Source organism: Hippocampus comes, unplaced genomic scaffold (assembly GCF_001891065.2).
Source record: "Hippocampus comes isolate QL1 unplaced genomic scaffold, H_comes_QL1_v1.1 scaffold90, whole genome shotgun sequence".
In the NCBI taxonomy this organism is placed as follows: Eukaryota; Metazoa; Chordata; class Actinopteri; order Syngnathiformes; family Syngnathidae; genus Hippocampus; species Hippocampus comes.
This window is the reverse complement of record NW_017804912.1, coordinates 1,120,231-1,139,929: the sequence shown is the minus strand read 5'-3', so window position 1 is coordinate 1,139,929 and position 19,699 is coordinate 1,120,231. Positions and strand designations below refer to the sequence as shown.

At 47.0% G+C, this 19,699-nt stretch overlaps 1 protein-coding gene across 1 annotated transcript; it reads right to left on the bottom strand.

Moving 5' to 3' along the window:
• Positions 1 to 833: 833 nt before the first annotated feature.
• On the bottom strand, positions 834 to 18,943 carry dspb (desmoplakin b). The gene is made up of 24 exons (XM_019884668.1): positions 18,579 to 18,943; positions 17,382 to 17,469; positions 16,694 to 16,815; positions 15,844 to 15,994; positions 15,585 to 15,710; positions 15,233 to 15,292; positions 14,985 to 15,152; positions 14,665 to 14,769; positions 14,463 to 14,558; positions 13,962 to 14,087; positions 13,600 to 13,752; positions 12,555 to 12,709; positions 12,017 to 12,143; positions 11,484 to 11,670; positions 10,960 to 11,258; positions 10,689 to 10,867; positions 10,362 to 10,500; positions 9,852 to 10,045; positions 9,606 to 9,768; positions 9,431 to 9,514; positions 8,722 to 8,829; positions 8,535 to 8,633; positions 7,922 to 8,419; positions 834 to 5,810 (listed from the first exon to the last, which is right to left on the bottom strand). Exons 1-24 carry the CDS (start codon positions 18,812 to 18,814, stop codon positions 1,806 to 1,808), a joined length of 7,668 nt encoding a protein of 2,555 aa, XP_019740227.1. The 5' UTR covers positions 18,815 to 18,943; the 3' UTR covers positions 834 to 1,805.
• Between the last annotated feature and the right edge of the window lie 756 nt (positions 18,944 to 19,699).

The window sequence follows — 19,699 nt, the reverse complement described above, 5'->3', positions numbered from 1 at the left end:
AAAAGAGGAACGAAAAACAATAGTTTCAAAATTCAGTCAGAATAAGGAATTATAAAAGAAAAGAACCATTCGAAAAACGGAACAGGCGGGACAAAGTGAAAAGAGAACCAATCAGCGACCGACTGGAACGGAAGCCAGTCACCTGTTTCAATCACGTTCCCGAGAAAAAAGCAGATGAGAAAGGACACAGGTGTCAAACATCGATCCTGCGTGTTTTATGTGTGTCCCCTCAACCAAAACACCAGATTCAAATTGTTCGCATCATTATCAGCCCCCTGCAGAGCTTGTTGATAAGATGAGCATCAGGGGTGCTGGATGAGGGAAGAATCTAAAACATGCAGAGGATACTTTTCTACATGGATTCTGCACCGACTCACCAGAAAAAGATCCGTGGCGGGTCACTTCTCCAGAAGCGTTGTGGTTGAGGATTCTGCATTGACCGATTGACCCAGAATCACCTTCCCCAAGGTATCTATCCTACCTGTGGCGCTTCATCTCATCAAATGTGCTCTCGTGCTATTTCAGCGAACATTGTATAACGCCATATTACTGCCGTGTGAGAAATATTGCCCACTTGGCGTCCATTGTAGCCTGGTCACCCTGGAAGGGGGATCCCGCCATCTGTGGTCCCTTCTCAAGGTTTCTTTCGCCAAATGGGGTTTTGAGGTTTTCCTTGCCAGAGGATGTGCAGTGCGGTGATACTTGAAATGTAGTTCAGCTACTTATGGCACTACTTGTAGCGCCGCTACTGCCAAACACTCGAGTGATGTGTTCTACATCAGGCACGAGGACCGTTGAACTACGGACACTTATTCATTGACTCGAACAAAGAATCAAAAGGTAAATGTTTTATTGATCGACTGTTACAGAACTTAAAGCCGTAAACTGCAAGAAACCAAGAACACCTTCAGCACAAAGTGAGCATTGTACTTTTAAACAGTGATACCTTCAAGTTCAAAACCCGCAAAACCCGTCAAATCGGGTGTTTGGCCAAAATGTGGGCGAAAAACCCCCAGTCAAAGAGCTGCCAGCGGAGCTGATCTGTGGAATGCCGGTTTGACCTGATGTCTGCTGTACGTACAGTCATTACCTTTTGTGACTGTATCCTCGATCAAGATGGCGAAAAGCACATCAGTCAATCTAATTTTAGCCTGGCTGATTTGGTACTGGCTGATCTCACTCATGGATGATCGGTATCGGCAGCAAAAAAAACTCTGATCGGAACACCCCTGGTACTTATTGTCTGCAGGATGAATGCATTGTCGTTTGATCGTAAGGGTTTCGACTGAATCATTGTTCTCAATGAGCAGTCCACCCAAACGAACATGAGATTGCGGCCGAACTTCGAGGTACCACTCTACATGCAATTAACCTTGAATCCCTCCCCAGGCAAAGCAAACAGTTTAACACAATAAATGCAGGATAAATGCAATCGCAGCATCATTATATTCCCAAAGCAAAAAAAATAAAAATAAAAGCGCCCCCTTTTCAGACAGCACTGGAAGAAGTAGGTCACAAAGCGGTTGCAGCTTTGCGTCATATTATTGGATGGATGTCAATATCAGTGACAGAGACACAATGACAATGGAGAGTTGCCAGTGACTCTCAGATGTTAAAATGTACACACTGGTTGTGGCTTCCCAATGCGAGCATTCCCTGGGCCTGTTTGATACATTCACCTTGCTTTGGTCCCCTTGGAATTTTCTCTCTCTCAAAAAAAAAAAAAAAAAACCCCAACAACTATTCGGATTTGTTAACAATAAAGTAGCAACGATGATATGACTGGTGAGGTGACTATATGGATTCTATTTTTTGTTCATTTGAGATGTAGTGGAGAGGGTGGTAAGGACTGTATGACTGGTGGTGGACAAGGAGGTGGGGGAGCCTAAATCCAAGCTGCTCCTTCGGGAACTTCGGCGTGAGCCACTTCTGGACCCTGTGCTGGATCCTGGGGCAGAGGCAAAATTGTAGGGACTGCTAATTCCTCTGGAGGACACGGACGACGCTGGTAGCATTCTCAGCCCGGTGCTCTCTTCCACCAGACAATTGTCCAGAGCCTCCTTATAAGAGATCTTCAGTTTGCTCTTGGGGCATGTTAAATTCTTTGTGTGGTTTCTGATGTCTTGGAGTTTCATCGCAGCGCTACCGTCAATCCAACCCATTTTCAAAGCATCTTCTGTGGTTCGTCTACAACCCAGTTCAGGGTCATAAAGTCCCCCGGTCACAAATTGGAACTCCATAAACCTCTGGCCTGCCTCATAAGGTAGCCACATCTCTTTCATGGCTTCGGCAGCAGACATTTTCTTGCCAGTTTTGACACCCTCAAAGCCAATGAAGACTTTCTGAGCAGGCTTGAGTTTAGCAGCCATATCATCATTAATTATACCTTGACGGGACGCCTCTTGGACGCTGAGCCGGCGGCCGTTTTCTGGATTTACGATTCCTCCGGTGCACGCTTGTGCCTCCAGCAATCTCTGAGCAGTAATGGTATCAACAAGGCCGCGATTTAAAGCCTCGGTAATTGATATTTTCTCCAAAGTCTCTGTATCGAAAATGGCGCCCACGGGATCCTTTCCACCAACACTTTCAACGGGGGAGGCCAGGGTGACGGAAACACTAGATACTTTGTTAGGGGCGTCATATGAGACTTGAGAACCACTGCTGGTTGCAAAGCTGTGCTCTTTAATGGTGGGAGGTATTGTTGTAGTTATCTTTGTGAGAGAAGATTTTGACATAACTGATGATGACGAAGACGGTAATGTGGAACTTGTTGGTGGCAATCCACGCTGACTCTTTTCAGTGATGATATCTGCAAACTGTGTTAAGGTGATCGTACTTGAGCGGTACTGATCAAAAACTGACTGATCAATGACTCTTTTTTCGAGCAGTTCACTGATGTCATACTCTGTACCTGTCTTCTTATCAATTATGACAAAACGCGTGGAACCATCCGGTTCGGTGATGGTGATCTCTTCCCACTCACACTCCTGCTGAGACAGCTCCAGGTAGGTGCTGTAGTCAATATATCCTTTCTCGTATGCTTCGCGGACATTCATCTCCTTATTAGTCTGCGGATCCACAATTATTACTCTTCTCTTTCTCAAGGTGTTTTTCATAGTTGCCTCTTCTTTTTCCTTGTCCGCTATTGGCAAAAGGACTAGGCCAGTCATTCCATCAGTCATGCAACGTTTCTTCAGCTCCATGTAAGTTAAGTTTTCCTCAGTGTTAGGATCAAAGAAGTCCTTACGAGCAACCTCCGGATCGGTCAGGATCTTAGTCATTGCCTCATCCAAGTATCCTCTGCTGTAGGCCACATCTATATCAATCCGATGGCTGCGATCAGGATCAATAATGCCACCACTGGCGATCTGGGCCTCTAGCAGACGGATGCCATGGCCTTCCACAACTAGACCCCTCTTAATTGCCTGGAAGAGAGAGAGAACCTTTTCTGTACCAGGCAGTTTGTAACCTGTCACAGCTTTTTCTGCTGATAGCAGTTTGTCCAGACACTCTGGCCCAAATAGTCCTCTGTTATAAGCGTCATTCACAGTGAGGTGTCTATTGTTCACTGGATCGACGATAAAACCCGAGGCAGCTTGGGCTTCGAGAAGCTTTAGAGTGGTCTCAGGTTGCAAGAGTCCACCTTTCATGCCTTCATAAAATGTCATCACCCTATCAGTGGTTTCGTCAAATAGTCCTGCTATGCATGTGGACTTGCCCAGATAAGAGCGCAGACGGTACTCAATGTCCTGACCTGTCAATCTCCCTTCTTTCAGTTCATTAATATCAGTTGGCTCCAGCAGGTTGGCATTTACTAGATCTATGACAGACACCTGACTCCGAAGCCCTTGGACGGTTGTTGGTTTTTTCGGTTCTGGGAGAAGCAATAAACCTGTGATGGTGTCTGCTCTGCATCTTTTCTTCAGGGACAGATAGCTCACTGGCAGTTGTGTGTCTGGATCCAAATAGCATTGCGGAGACTCACTGAGGGCCTTGTATAGGTCTGCGTCGATCAGATTTCGATCCATAGCGATGTCCCTTGGTAGGAATACACCGAGGGCAGGGTCTAAAATACCTCCTGCACATTCTTGAGCCTGAAGCATGCGAAGAGCCGTGTCCTTGTCAACCAGACCCTTTTTCATGGCCTGGCCGGCCGACAAGAGTGACAGAGTATTTGGGTCTCTGTAACCTATGGCGGCAGCTTCAGCAGCAAACAATTTGGATTCGTCTTCCTGACAGACGACACCTCTCGCGCATGCCTCAATCACGGTCAATTTCTGATTCGTCTGTGGGTCAATGATGTGTCCTGTGGCTGCCTGAGCTTCAAGTAGCAAGTCGGCACTTTCGGGGGAAAGAATACTTTGTTTCTTGGCCTGAGTCAAGGACATTTTTTGGAATGATCCAACTGAAACCCCAGCAATGACACCGCTCCCTTTGAGGAAAACCTGCTTTTCCACAGACACCTCCGGGACAGTTTTCTCCCCCGTGATTAGTTGATTGAACGTCGCTTTGTCCAAGACTCCACAGTCAAACAGTTGTTGTGCTGTTACTGTCTTGCGAACACCATCAAATACCAATTTGGAGGGGTCTTTTCGCTCAGTGACTGGCAACAGTAGCAGACCGGTGTGAGCCTCGGTCTTGCATCGTTTCTTCAAATCTCCGTAACTGACACCCTGGTTCGTGTCTGGGTCAAGGTAACACTTGGGATTCTGGGTCAGAGCGTAGCCGAGGTTTTCATCCAAAATACTACGATCAATAGCCGTGACTTTGGGAAGGAACACGCTGAGATTTGGATCCAGTATGCCTCCAACACACTCCTGGGCCTGCAATAAACGCAGTGCCGTTTTCCTGTCAATCAGTCCCCTTCTCAAGGCCTCGTACGTGGAAAGTGGTTTGACTGCACCGTGATCCTTGTAGCCAACAGCAGCAGCCTGTGCCACTAAAAGTCTGTCTTGGTCTCTTGGGTCCACCACTCCGGCGGCAACTGCCTCCTCGACCGTTAGCTTTTGATCAGTTCTTGGTTCAATGATGTAGCCCGTGGCTGCCTGAGCATCCAGCAGCAGGTCAACGGCATCCGGTGGTAGGAGGCGCTCTTTCTTTGCTTCACTGAGGCTTATCTTATAGGGACATCCAGAAATCAAACCGTCACCTTGTGGGTTTTCAATGATCACCCCCGCTATTGGGCCTGTTCCTTTGAGGCTAACTTTGATGTCGTCGGACGCGTCAGGAACAGACTTTTGCCCTCGAATGAGCCGGTTAAAGGTGGCTTTATCCAAAATACCACAGTCAAGCAATTGGCCTGCTGCCACTGGTTTGCGGACGCCATCAAAAATGACAGCGGAGGGATCCAACATCGGTAGCTCTCTACTTTTCCTGACCTCATCCTGCGCATTTTGTCTTAGAATCGTCAACTCTGTGACTTCTTTTTGGAGGACTGCCAGCTTCCCTCGATATGTTTTCTCACTGTCGCTCAGTTCCTTTCGAAGCTTCTCTATCTCCCTTTCCAAACTCCTCCTTTCCCTTTCCAGACGTTCCTTGTCCGCATCATATTGGTCAACAAGACCCTGCTTGCTTTGGCATTGTTCCTTCCAGTAACTTAAATCTCTCTTCAGCCTGTCATTCTCGTCCTGTACACGTTGATTCTTTTGAAGCTCAGATTCAAGAGACAGCTTCACGTGTCTGTGTTCCTCCTCCAGCTTTTGCAGGTTATCTTTGTCTGTCCCAGACAACTGGAGTTTCAGCAGCAGCGCATCTCGCTCTCTCTCAGTCTCACTGCACTGTGACTGCAGTGAGAGCATTGCGGTTGATGTCTATGGGGAAAAAAAAGAGTAAAAGATGAAAATTGGTCAACTCAGGCATGTTTAGAAATATCCATAATATGCATTCATGCACAAGGTGCTAAAAAAAAAACCGTACCTACCGTATAATGAAAACACACTCACAAACTTGGCCCAGAGCCGGTTTGCTTTTTGTCAGATTTCATTTTACGTAATTAGTGTAACTCGTAAAATCAAATAATTAGACGATAATTATAACAATTATGTTCTCTGGGTTTCAAAACAGCACACATCACTTTTGTGACTTGATGGGGCTCTGGGCAAACATGAAAAACGAGCAAAAGAGTGAAAAATGTTGCACGCCAAATCTTTTTGAATCGTGGTCAGGGGGGCAGAGAACAGTGCGGAGAGATGAACGCCCATCGGCTACGCTTGAAGGACAAGTCATGTGCTTCATTTCAACGTGCAGATGAAACAACTTCTGATTTCCAAAGTCCAAAGAATGAAATCAGAAATATAAAATATACAAATAGATGTCCCAACTCATTGAAATACCAGTCAGAGGTCTGCGCAGGCAAAAAATGCTCATTGATTAGTCATTGAAGACGGCAAAATTTTGTGCGACCAACTGCACGCGGGTAAAATATGGACACCACTCAAACTTTTGGGAAATCAGACGCTAATTCAAAAGCTACGAGAGAAGAACGATGTTGAGGCTCATGCAAGCAATCAAGAAGTGGTCTAGTGGCAGTGAAGACTACTTGATTCATCTGGAAAGATGGGAGCAGTCTGGCAGCTATCGGACTTGCAAGTACCTCAGCGGCCTGAATTTGTATTTTCTCAGTCTCCAGTTTGAGGTTGGCCCTCTCCAAGGAGAGCTCGGAGACAAGGTTGCGGTAGTCAACATTGCGACGCTCGCTGGCCTGCAGCTGCAGCTCTAGGGCCGTAATTTGGGAGGAGACCTCATCATCATGTTCCTCTTTGAATCTCAAGAGCTCTGCGTTGTCGTGTCGGGTTGTCCTCAGCTCCTCCTCCAGCCTGAGTCTCTCTTTGGCCAAGGTTTCAGTCTTCTCCTGCAAACTTTGAACTTCAGAAGAGTTCATATTTAAAGCTTCAGTTTTTGCCTCTAAAGTTCTACACAGACCCTCATTTCTTTGGGTCACCTCTTGAATTTTAGCTTGCTCCTGTAGCAGCTGCTGCTGCAGGGCTTTGAGCTCAGTGCTGAGTTGTGATATCTGTTCCACAGAGGTCTTGTTTTTTTCCATGCTTCTTTCCAGTTCCTCCTGCATCATGAGACACCGTTCTTCACCTTTCCTTTCCGATGCCTCGACTTGCTCTCGCTTCTGACGTAAAGCGGTCATGGCGCAGTAGTATTCTCTCATCGTCGTCGTGGTTTTTTCTAACTCTGTCTCAATCTGCCTTCTTTTCGACACTTCCTCTTGGTTCGCTTCCCTGAGGTGAGCCAACTGGAGCTCAAGGCCATCTCGCACAGATTGAATGTCCTTTACGCGACCCTGTAACCGGTTGAGGTTTTCCTCTATGCGACTCCGATCCCTAATCTCCCTCTCCAGCGTCAAACGCACATTCTGACGCTCCGCTTCGCACTCGGTCAGTTGGGCCGCAGCCATTGCTGAACTGGCAAGCTTTGCTTGAAGCTCAGCCAGGGTCTGCTCCAGCACATGTTTTCCTTCTTCAGTGGTTTTCCGCCTTCGCACTTCTTCTTCCAGACTGTGGGTGACGTAGGCCAACTGCTCCATCTTCTGCTCTAGGTCCTGTTCCACTTCGGCCAGAGCCTCCTGGTGCTTGTTGCTTCGCTCTTCCTGCTGCTTGATCAAAACCTCAATCTCATTTTGCACTTCTCTTCTCGCGCGCCCTTCTTCTGCGATGACCAAGCGCTGCCGATGAGCTTCTTCCTCCGCCCTCCTCAGTCGTTCTTCTGCATGGGCGGTAGCCATCTTCAGCCTCCCGAGCTCCTCCTCCATAACCCTCCTCTCTGCTTGGATCCTGTCATATCGCAGCTGAAGCTGACGTGCATCGTCCTCCCTCTGGGCCGAAAGCCGCTGAATTGTGGTGTGACTGACGTGGATCTGGGAGTCATAGTCGAGCTTTAAGTTATCGATCTTTGCATCGCATTGGCTTCTTACCTTTGAAATCTCCTTCCGCAGCTCCGCCGCCTTGGAGGTTTCCTCTTCGAGCTTCCGCCGCAGCTGTTTCATCTCATGCTCTTGATTGCCCATCGTCTTTTCCACTTCCACTTTGGACCAGCTGACACTCTCTAACTCTGTCTGCCTTTTCCTAAGGACAGACTCATACTCCTCTTGTTGTTTGGTGTAGCGCTCCTCTGCCAGTTTCCTCTTCCTCTTTTCTTCCTCGAGCAAGTAGTTGAGGCGGGTCACCTGATCAGCGAGGTCCGCCAGCTGGTTGTGAGTGTCATCGAGGCTGTCTTTTGCGGCGTCGCACTGCAGAGCGGTGGTTCGCTTCATCTCCTCCACTGACAGCAGCTTTTCCTGTGACTGGGAGAGCTCGAGTTGATAACGCGCCACGGCATCTTCGAGAGCCTTGTTCTTGCTCTTGCGATCCTGAAGAGCCTCCCTCAACATGCGAAGCTCTTCCTCGAGCACGTCAATCCGAGTGCTTCGAATCTGGAACCGAGGCAGAGTCGTTCAAGGTCACTTCAGTTTAAAAATGTAAAAAAAATGTTCTGGTGTACAGCTCTATCTACTTCATTGAAATATTAACAAATCCAAACTTTGGTACCTTAAGATCCTCCATGTTTTTGAGAAGCTCTCCTATGAATTTCAAGTAGTTGTCAGACGAAGTAAGTAACTCCATGTAACGGGTCTGCAGTTGAGCAGCCTAGGAGAAATACCACTTGGGGATGACTCAAGTGTCGCATACAAATGCTTGTATTAGATTGACAGATTCAACTGTCTGTCCACCGTACCTCCTGAATAAGATCCATGGATGGCGATCTTAGCATTGTTCTCTTGATCGGGATGTTGAGCAGAGTCTCTAAGCCAGAGGTGTAACTGGCCAGGTCTGTTTCATAATCCTGGAAAACAACATCAGGTCATTTTAGACATGATGTCAAAACTCGTCTGAAAACTCATTTTAGTCTTTGGCTTCTGACTCAGGATGAGACTTGATTTTTAGTTTGAGTGTTTTTGTGCTTTCTTCTGTCTATGTTGTTCATTGATTCTTTCGTTGCACATATGATATTTGCTCCGTGTACAGCATTTTGTTGACAGCGGTGGTTGTTTTCAAGGGCTCTAGAAACAAAATTGAGTTGAGTAACAATCGTCGATGGTAGTAATGAATCATCAAGGAAAGAGATTGCAGGCCATGACGAGACCAGTTGGCTTATCCACAAATCTTTCAAACGAATGTGTTGTACGTCCAAATTTGCAACAATTGGCATTCACCAATGCGTGATTGAGAAGACTTCTGCGAGTGGTCGTCTTTTAACCCGTTTGCGTTTCTCGTTATTGATAGTTGAATGATTATTTCTTGCAGTTCAAGGTCACCGCTTACCGACATTGGTGAATCGCGCCCACTCTCTTTACTTTTGCAGGTCCTTTTGATAAATGAGGGCCACTCTCTCAGGAAGAGTTCGTCATGATCAGAAACAATCAGTGAAGTGTTGACCTCCTTACCTTGATGGCGGTGACACAGGCGTCGTTGTCTTTCAGGACACTTTCTAAGGTTTCCCTCTTTGCTTTGATTTCTGCGTTGAGAGCCTTGACAACATTACAAACATAAAGATGTCAGATGGCCCAAAAAAATGTGACATCGGCACCCATCACGATGATAAATAATATCTTAGAGCACCTTCTGACTGCTGATGTGGTCCTTGAGAGATTGAACATTCTGAATGTGGGTGGCCTGCAGGATGGCTTGCTTTTTGCCAGTGTCCCCAATCCAGTCATGGAAGGAGGAGCTGGACTGCTTGTAGTGCTCCAGTTGAGGCAGGTAACGCTGCAAGTCTTGCACTCTGAAATGAAGGAATTCACAGGAGGCGGAGAATTCCGAATCTTCGCTCGCAACCTTCATTGGCTACATTTCAATATGCCGTACCTGGTATCGATCTGCGCCTGGATTCGTCTCCAGCGGTCTGACAGTTGGCCCACCTGCTCGGCGCAATTGGACAGCATCATGTCGCACCTGTAGAGGGGCCCCCCCACCTGGCCATTCCAGTGAAGCGCCTTGGCAAGTTCTGCTTCCATAGAGGCCACAACATCGCGTTTCCCATCCAACTCGTCCTGAATATTCTACACGCCACATGCAAAATAGCAACAGCATGGTCACACTGGTGAACTGAATTCTTCAGTTTTATTTATATATGTATAGTGGGCTCTTTCTAGAAGAGCTGTGGGATTTGTTGACCATTCTCCGAGAAGAGCATTAGTGAGGCCATTGATGTTTGATGGTGATGAAGTCAGCGAATCTTTTTTTGCGCACTGGCGCAGAAAACAGCCCTTGCTCAATGTGTTCCCACAAAAAAGGTGTGTCCCAAGACTTTTGTCCAAATTGTGTCCTTTGCACAGCGGCGGCACTTGATACCATCTATCTCTCAGGAGTATCTACCTTCAGAGCCCTCAAGTAGTCGTTGACCTCTCCCGGCAACAGAGAAGTGGTCTCCTTCTCTGTCAATCTGGCTTCATGAACTTTCACGATATCTTCAGCACGTGCCATACTTTGCAGCAAGTCCCGTAGAGCCCGCAGTCTGGAAACAGAAATAAATCAATCAGAGGGAAAGATAAATCCCGCTATATTGTATTGTCTCAATGCTTCACACAGACTTAAACCATCCGATAGTTTGACGTCTTAATGAAGCTTGCGTTGGGCTTCGGAGTGGTTTCCGTGGCCACTCATCAACTGAAAAACACGAGTCAGAAGATTGCGCAGTCTTACCGCAGAAGGTAATTGGATAAGTTGCTTTCTAGACTGTCCAGACGCTGTGTGATAACTTCGAGCTCACTGCGTAAGAATTGAGCTTTATCTGAATCGTTCATGCTCTCCAGCGCCTTCGTAATATTCTCCCGCAGCTTTGCGTACTCCTCTTTTAGTGCGTTGACGTCAAGCAGCGCGCTCTTTAATACAAAAACAAAAACCCCAAAACAATCAGTGTGCGGTAGCGGTGACCCTTTCGGGGCTTGTCCTTTTGCTGCCCGTTTGCGCTGACCTCCAAGTGTGTGATTTTGAGGCCACAGTCTTTGACTCCGTCATCTCCCAAGCAGATGTGAACATGCTGACTCAGCAAGCCCTCCGCTGCCGCCAGCTTCAATCTGAGTGCCTGCAGCTCTGTTAAAGTGTGAGAAGATGAGGCCACCTTCTTTTTCAGCGGCTCCGCCTTGGACACTTTCACGACCTCTTTCTTCACTTTTGTCAGCTCGGTTCTCTGCCGCTCTTCCTCGAGCTGTCTGGCATCTTCGTCGGCAGCCGCTGTCATTATAATGAGCTGATGTTGCGCTTGTTGGGCTTCTAGATGAAGAAAAGAAACCAAAAGAACAAGGAAAAGTTCAAATCGAGTTGAGTCCAACACGTGAAACATGCAGGGCTGTGATGGGGAAAAAAAACAAATCCTGATGGTCTATTTACGTTGAAAATACTGCGATTGTAATCAGCAAACTACAACATTGAAGTGTGGTGATTGAAAGAGGAACATTTGATGGATGGCGTTGACTTGAACAAGCATGCGTGACTCACGGTAAGTGGGCAACTGCACCACGAGGGTCCCGTAGTAGGCCTGAGCCGCGTTGTACTGGCTCTCGATGCCCCTCTTGTCATTTTCAACAAACATCTGGGAGCCTTGGCAACTCCGTTTGAACTCTTCATAGTGAGTCTCCAGGCTGTTGATAAACTGCGAGTACTCCTCGGGATTCATCCGAGCCAGCTGAAAAGAATGAAAACTAACGTGAGGCGCGGCCGAGGGGAAAACAACAACACAAGTCAGACCGTGGAGGGAACTGCAAACATCCGAAACTGTTTCACATGAGATGAGCGATGGGCCTTTTCTTTTATCATTCTCGAGTTGCTTTTTCTACGTTTTAGAAGACGGCATGTAGACTGTCAGTGCACACATGAGTCCGGGCATACTCGTGAATTTGCATGCATGAAACTGGGGCGAACATGTCAACCCTGAACGATGCAACGATTGTGCTCTCATCTGATGACTGATAGATTTGCTGTCTGAAATAAAAGATCAAATTCCTATGAAAGAGAGATTCATCGTCACCTACCATGGAGATGGTGAGCGAGTTGATGCGTTCGATATCCAGAAGGCAGTAGTGCCAGGCGATGAGACTCTTCACGTTGATGTACAACTGGTTCCAGAATGACATGATGGACTCATAGCACTGCTCGTTTCTGTTGAACGGACAGAAATTCATCGTGTTTTTGCTTTGAGTTGAGAATGTTACAGCCCCGTGGCGAACACACAGATTTCTCCCACAAGAAACGTAAGCGGGAAAATGATCGCAGCTTCAGCGATGAGCCTATCGTGACACATATTGGACCGGCACAACGCAGGAGAGCGGCAATGAATAGGACTCATTTCCTCTGCCGTGCGGGAAAGGCAAAAAAAAAAAAAAAAAAACGTACATGAAAATAGTTCAGTAGACAACAGTGTGTTTATAACACAAACTCACCCGAATACTGCAACGTGTATGTTGCAATTGGGAATTTTCAGACAACTTTACAATTGGGAAAAAAACAACAAAAAAACCTATCCTGTCCCATCCCGCTTGCTGGAAAAGGGGGTGTATGTGTTTCACTTACTTGATAGCCAGATTGATGCTGAGTGGATTGGGAGGAGGCAGGATCAAGCACACAGACGGGATCACCATATCTAACCCGCCCGGGCCCGTAACGGCCCACTTGCTGCGCTGACTGTTGTCCTTCAAGATGGCCTCGTCACCCTTACAGATCACCTTCTGTAGTTTCCAGACCAAACACAATTGCCCCATCTTGAACGACCGACGTAGATTGGCTTTCATTTCTATTTTATATAAATGACAGGTATTAAAAAAATATCGAGCAAGAGAAATCATTTCAAAACGTTTTTCTACTATTCATGCAACTTTAACTGGACAGTGATTTGAAATTGGACCGGCAAATTGATGCCGTTGTCAAATCCAGCTTCCTTCATCTTAAGCAGCTGGCTCAAGTCAAGCCTCTCCTTTTTAAAAAAATTTTTTATGAGCACTTGGAGATACAGTCCTTCAAGCCTTTGTCACATCAGCCAATCCTCCATCAAGCATCTCCAGTTGGTCCAGAATGCTGCCGCTCGTCTTTTGACTGGTACTCTTAAGAGGGAGCACATCGCTCCTACTCACTGGCTACATTTTAGAGTTCTTTTGACGATGCTATGATTTGTTTTCAAATCTTTCAATGGCCTCTCCCCACCTGACCTCTCGGAGCTCCTACGCAGAAGGGGATGGAGCCTTTTCCGTTGCCAGTCCCTCTTTTAGGAATGACCTCCCGCTAAACGTTAGACAAGCCCCCCCCACCATCTTTCAAACTCATTTTTATTCTTTGGCTTTTGAATCGGCATGAGACTCGATTTTAATTTGACTGTTTATGTGCTTCCTGCTGTCTTGGTGATTAATTTTTTTGTCTGAATTCTTTTGGCTCCATGTACGGCACTTTGTATACAGCGGTGGTTGTTTTAAAGTGCGGTAGAAATACAGTTGAGTCCACCTACAACCTGTACAAATCAGTTGAAAAACCTTCACGTATTTCCGAGAGCGTGAGCGTGATTGCGCAAGTGTGTGAAGTCTTCAAAGTGGGGATATGTTTGAGACTGACGTGTCCAGACATTGACCTGGTCTTGTTTGAAGTCACACAGGGCTTTGACGATCACAGGTCGGCTGCTCTTCTCTTCTGGGTTTCTGGATCTCAGTCTGATGATGCTCTTGGACTTGTTCACAAGATGCTGAACTTGCCTCTTCTGATCTCTTAACGTCTCTCGCTCCCTCTTCAAAATAAAGTGACAAATATTTTCAGTGAGACAGAAAAACCTTTGCAAAGGATCTAATCCCCTCAATGACAAGCAATGCTAGATTTGCTCTACTAACAACTGTGCCTAAAACTGCCGGCGTGACGCATACTGTCAATTTCATATTCAGCAATTTTACTTCGGGTCATCTTTTATTGTTGTTAAAAAAAAAAAAAATTTAACTATACCTCCAATCCTTTGAGCAGCTCAAGCAGGTTCTCCAGTGGAGTGTTCTTGTCACAGGTAAACTTTTTCCGAATGGATTCCTGTTGCCCCTGGAGGGTTCTGAATGTCTCATTTGCCTCCTTAAAAAACTAAAAAAAAAAAAAAGGAGGCGTACAATACAAATGAAATGGCGTATCTAACATAGCGGAAGTTGCTCATCATTAAACGGTTTGTTTGGCCATGTTTGAAAAGAGCGACGGATGGCTTTGGCCGCGACGGACGCCGTGCCTTCCTTTTCTTCGATTTTTTTTTTTTTTTGTGTGTGTTCATGTTTCGTTAAGTGCCAACAAACTTTTTCTTTGGTACAGTTACACTTTTGAATGCAATCTACAAAGGCTGCAAGACAAACCCGGCCTGAAAATAATGAGTCATTATTCACGTCGTCCAACCAGTTGAGGGTAGAGCCCGATTATTCTCGACCGTGCACTCCTACGCGGTTCGAGGTAAGAGTTTTGAAGAATGACCTGGTTGTATGCTGCATTCTCCTTCAGATGCACGTCAATGCACTTGGTAATTTGAAGGAGCCAACTCCACTGAGTCTGCAGCGTGTCCCTGTATGCCTGGAGAAGAAAAGATACGCCGATGGCGTCAGCGAGGGTGCGGACGCCACCAACAGGAGCCGGCGGGCCATCGGTTGGAACGGCTTTCATATCAGACAGAACGGACCTCGATCTTGTCCGACGCCGGGTGCTTGTTCTTCAGCAGGGCATCCACTCTCACTTTCAGCTTATTCAGGTGCTTTTCTTTCTCCTCAAGGGCACTCATCAGTTTCTGCGGAGCGCAGAGCGTTGGCGGTTTAGCCGGCTAATTGGATGACCGGGTACGCTGCCAAAAAGTCACCTGACCCATGTAATTGCTCCTAACGAGACTCGCCGCCCTTCATAAAAAGGCCTTTGTCTCTTGGAATTGAATTCCATGAAAACGCTACGCGGAGCGCCTTTTCCTTTCGAGGTGTTGTGTAGCAATGTGCGCGTGTTTATACGAACGGAATAGCTCTCTTGCTTCCGGGGGATGTACTGGTCGAGGTTCTTTTCACTCCAATCAAAGATCAACTCCTCTTCTTCCTTGTCGTTGACCCACATGATCTCTTTGGAGAGTTCCTGAATAATCTGCTGCAGGTCTTCCAGCCGCCGCATCCGCGCAAATGACATTTGCTGCAGCCACAGATGGAGGGTTCGGGAGATTCACAAACGCGCTCGCCACCGCCAAGAGACATCAGTGGCATTTGGCTCACCTTAAGACTGTCCCACTCCTGGTCCAAAGCATGAAGGTTTCCTTTGTCTCCTTTCTTAACCTGGCGGACGATATTCAGCGAGTAGTCAGTAGGCTTTTAGTGGCTGGAATTTTGTGCTTACTTATCGACATCATGTCCGCTTTTTGGATGTCAGGTTTTGGACGGGTGTGAGACCGCTTAGGCCGTCGTGCGCATGTCTGATGTTGCTGGCTGTGGCCCGAGAGATGCTCAGGGAGCTTGTACGAACGCTTGACTATTTAAGGAGAAACTACTGTCGATATCGGAGGGACCAGATGGTTTTGTTGCTTCTACGATCAGCAAGGTTTGGAATAGTGACAACAACATGACCCACCAGGTCACTCCGGGCTCGGTCCACTTGCGGGCTGTTCTGGAGCGAGTTGTGAAACCTCTGGTGGCTGATGAGGTTCTTCTCGATGCCAGCGGGATCTTCTCCCCAGTATGTAGTTTCAATCAGACGCTGTTCGAAAAACAAAACATCAGTACAGTGCACATCTCTGCACCTGCGAGTTTTGCAAAAACCATGCGCCCACGTGAATCTCGACGCAACATTTTCTGCGAGTCGTCTGTCGGGGTCAGGTGACTGCGCCCACCTTTTGCTGCGCAATCCAGGCCACGGCGTCTTGGAAGCTCCTCCCCGGCTCCTCCCAAGAACCAGAGCTTGCTTTCACACTCCTCCGCTTTTGCAAAGAGCCAGCCATGGCCAAGTGGACCCCCTTCAGCTGATCGTTACAAATCTCCCAACTGGAGAGAGACGGATAGAAATGGAGAGGCGGGACGCTTGGGAATACTTGCAATTGCCTGCGGTTACTGTCCAAGCCCACATGTGTTCTGCTGGCGTGTTTGCAGCACCAGGTACTTCTTAGCGGCAGCACTTTCGAGTGGCTTGGATCGGAGTTCATTCATATTGTAAAATGACAACAGGAGGCTCATTGCATCTTCGCCACTCGAGGCGGACCATCTCGAACGGAATCTTAATCACCTCGACTTGAATCGTTCCACTGGAGCATCCTTGAATCGTATCGTGCCCCAAACCATCTTTTATTGAAGAGTTGCACACCCCCAGCGCAAACCGCTGGGCTAAAATGCTACTGCTAATTCCACTGCTCAGGTCTCATGAACAATGTCGGGCAAGTATTCCATAAACCATACAAGAATTGTTTTGGTGTAGTTTGCAGTTCCGTACAAGTACACGGCATCATACCACGATGTGTTTTGAATGGTTTATAGTACCTCATTTTAACTACAAAAGATTTCTAACCCAACATTTCGATCTTTGGTTTGGGTCAGGTCAGGTCTGATGGCACATGCCAAAAGTCTCAACATTGTTTTCAAGTCTCTTCATTTTTAACAGAATGTAACATAACATATACATTTCCATTGTTAGCTAAATGAATACTCTTTTTGTTAGGACATAGCATTCAATTGAAAATGCTTGCTTACCTTCTGACAACGTTGTCACTTGGCTGTCCCATCTGCCTCAGATCCATTGCGTAGGTCTTCAGTTGGTCAATCGTGTCTTTTGCCCTCAGCATGTGCTGCTCTGCATCAGCCATATTACCTCCCTGACATGCATCATTGAAGATTTATTGAAAAAAAAAACAACATTGAAATGTGAAGATGCAATGCTGTAAAATAAACCCAAGAATCTCATTTGCACAGAAACAGTAGAAATCTCTGAAGAAGTACCAAGAAAAAAAAAGTAAACGTTATGGCAAAGAAAAACACTCATGAGGGCAACTATTTTTAGTTTCTTCCTCGGGGCGGGATGAATGGGTTGTAATCTGCGCCTTGGCCGCTAGATGCCACTCTTTCCTGCACATTCATTCTTGACGGGTGTCTTGGGAGAGATGATTTTTTTTTTTTTCTCCGTAAATGTCAAAGCATTTTAGAATGTATCAGCAATTGTTGTCGTTTCTAATTTAGATGGGGTTTTTTTATAATATTTTAGTCAACGCATAATTTTTCATTCATCTTTTTACACCACCAACGCGAAATGTTTTCATTTTAAAAAATTCACATAGGCTGAATAATAAGTTTGGCTTGACAAAGTAGGCTTGGTCAAACTGATTTTTGGACAGGTTTCTAAAAATGAAAAAAGGTCAAGAAGAAAAGCCGCGCATTAACTCACAGACTGTAGGGCAAATTCGGCTCGCCTCAGGTCCTCCTGGCACTGCGCTTGAAGCGACACGGCCCTCTGATGGATGTCAGTGAGGCCGCTGCAAAGCAAAGAAAGAACCTTGTCACTTGTGTGTGTGTGTGTTTTTTTTAAACTGCGTGCATACAGAAAATCGCGCCTTGACAAAACGTTGCACGCGGCCATGATGGCATTTCCCCCCGCTCTATCTAACGAGAAATTCGTTTGTGGGGAATGCAGAACTTGACTGTTCCATAGCGAGAGCCGTGTGGTGACCCGGACGTTGAGTATTGTACCTCACTGAGGTAATTGCCATCCAAAACGGCACCTATTGTGGTGCGCTGCAGCTACATACCAGCGTGGACTCTCCGTAAGAACCGTTGTCCGCAATGAAAACGTCTCAAATACAAAGTCCAATCGCCATCAGTCAGGATAATTTTCGTCTGTGTTTTGTGAATGCAAAACCTTGACTCCAACTCATCATCGTTATGAGTCGCCATTATTGCTGCACTGTTCTTAACGCCCTAGTAGACAAAGTTAAACAGCACACAGAAGATCCGCAGAAGACAAAAGTTTAAGGTGCGAGTGTTGAATGCCGTCGGCTGCCAATCACCGGGCTATCTCGGAAAGACAAAATATTGGAAAGCTGCTGTCACGTGATACTTTGATGCAAGTTCCTTGCAGGTGTCTCATTTTACCGTGTTCCCTTTACGCTCCCGCGCAAGCAAATTCACGCATTTGCTGTTAGAGTTACCCAAGTGCAAATAAATAAATAAACGAAGAGGCGGAAGTGGCTCGTAAATCCCAAGATGGAGCCAGTCGGCGTTGGCGACGGCGCGTCGGAACGCGTTTCATTGCTCGTGTCGGACGACTTCCTCCTGCGATATAAATACGATGCCACCCGTCATGCGTATCCGTCGGATTAAACGCCCCGACGCCTCTCGAAAAAGCAGGAAAACATCGCGCCGCCGCCAAGGTTGCCATTACGACCGTCGGTGCCGTGGTGACGGGAGAAGATTCTTCAAAAGTAGCCTCCGTTTCATTTGTATCTAAATGATTTAGCGAGGCGGTTTCGCAGTTCTGTGTTCCGTGATCTTATTTCCTTCTTTTACGTTCGCTGTTCTGCCAGGCGCTGCTGTGAAGAAAGATGGTGTTGTGGTGTCAACTTGAAATGTCTTTTGCAAAGTGTACCTAATTGCGCCTCCCGTTGTGCTTGTCATTCTTCCAATGGTGTCTCCCGCCATCCCCCCTCCTGCAGAAGTCTTGGTCACCGTGTGGTACGAGTCCACGAAGTGGTCGTATCCGTTGCCGGCTCCTTGCACCAACTCGTTGCGGGTGTAGCGGAAGGACCCCCCGGTGGTCGGCTCTCCCCTGCGGTTCGAGCTCATGTTCATGCTCAGTGCGTTGTGAGAACCGTACTGACTCATGGTAGCGAGATGACACGCCAGAGACAGGACAGACGAGGCGCTGGCGCTGGCGCTGGCTCTTCCTCCGCCTGCCTGCTGCTGCTGCTCCTGGTCCCGCTGGAGCGGACTGCACCCATGCTCCAGGTGCCTTGTTTTTTTTTTTTGTTTTTTTTCCTGTAACCACACCTCCTGCCCAACCTGCTGAGTCAAAACATTTCTTCCACTCGTTCTCTTTCTGCCCCTCCCGAGTTTGCCTGGCCTGGAGCCATGTGTGTTCATTTGGATGGGTTTTTTTTTTCATTTAAAGCTCTGGGTAAGAGATGGGGAACCTAAATTATGTGAGGGAGTGGGCGGGGGGTGGGGAGCACAATTTTACATTAGTGCGACATATAGAACCACACACTTCGGAACGACATGTATGACAAAAAATGCGATTTTTAATTATGGACCAAATCTGTGCATGCATGTGCAAAATATGGGCTCTTAAAACACTTGGTTTTTGAAACGAGCCGCAAATGCTCGTTTGTGTGCCCTGCGACGGACTGGCGACCCGTTCAGAGTGTGTTCTGCCTTCCGCCCAAAGTCAGCTTGGGATAGGCTCCATCAACCCCCCATGGCTCTCTTCAGCATAAGCGGTGATGAAAAATGGAGATAACAAATTTCTCAGTGCATGTATTAACAAAAGAATTGACGTGCTATGTTTGTCCTTTACAAACCCAGAGGGCCAGAGGAAAAAAAATGCTCATCGTACTCGTGTTAAAATATTGGGCAGAATAAGCCCCAGCGTAAGGACAACTCAGCCATGTCTACCATCTAGTGGTCAATGGCGATATTACAACTCAAAACTAAAGTCGACCCCTTGCGCGCGTGTGGTTCGAAGGTTTGGATTTGCAAATTGGCGAAGTG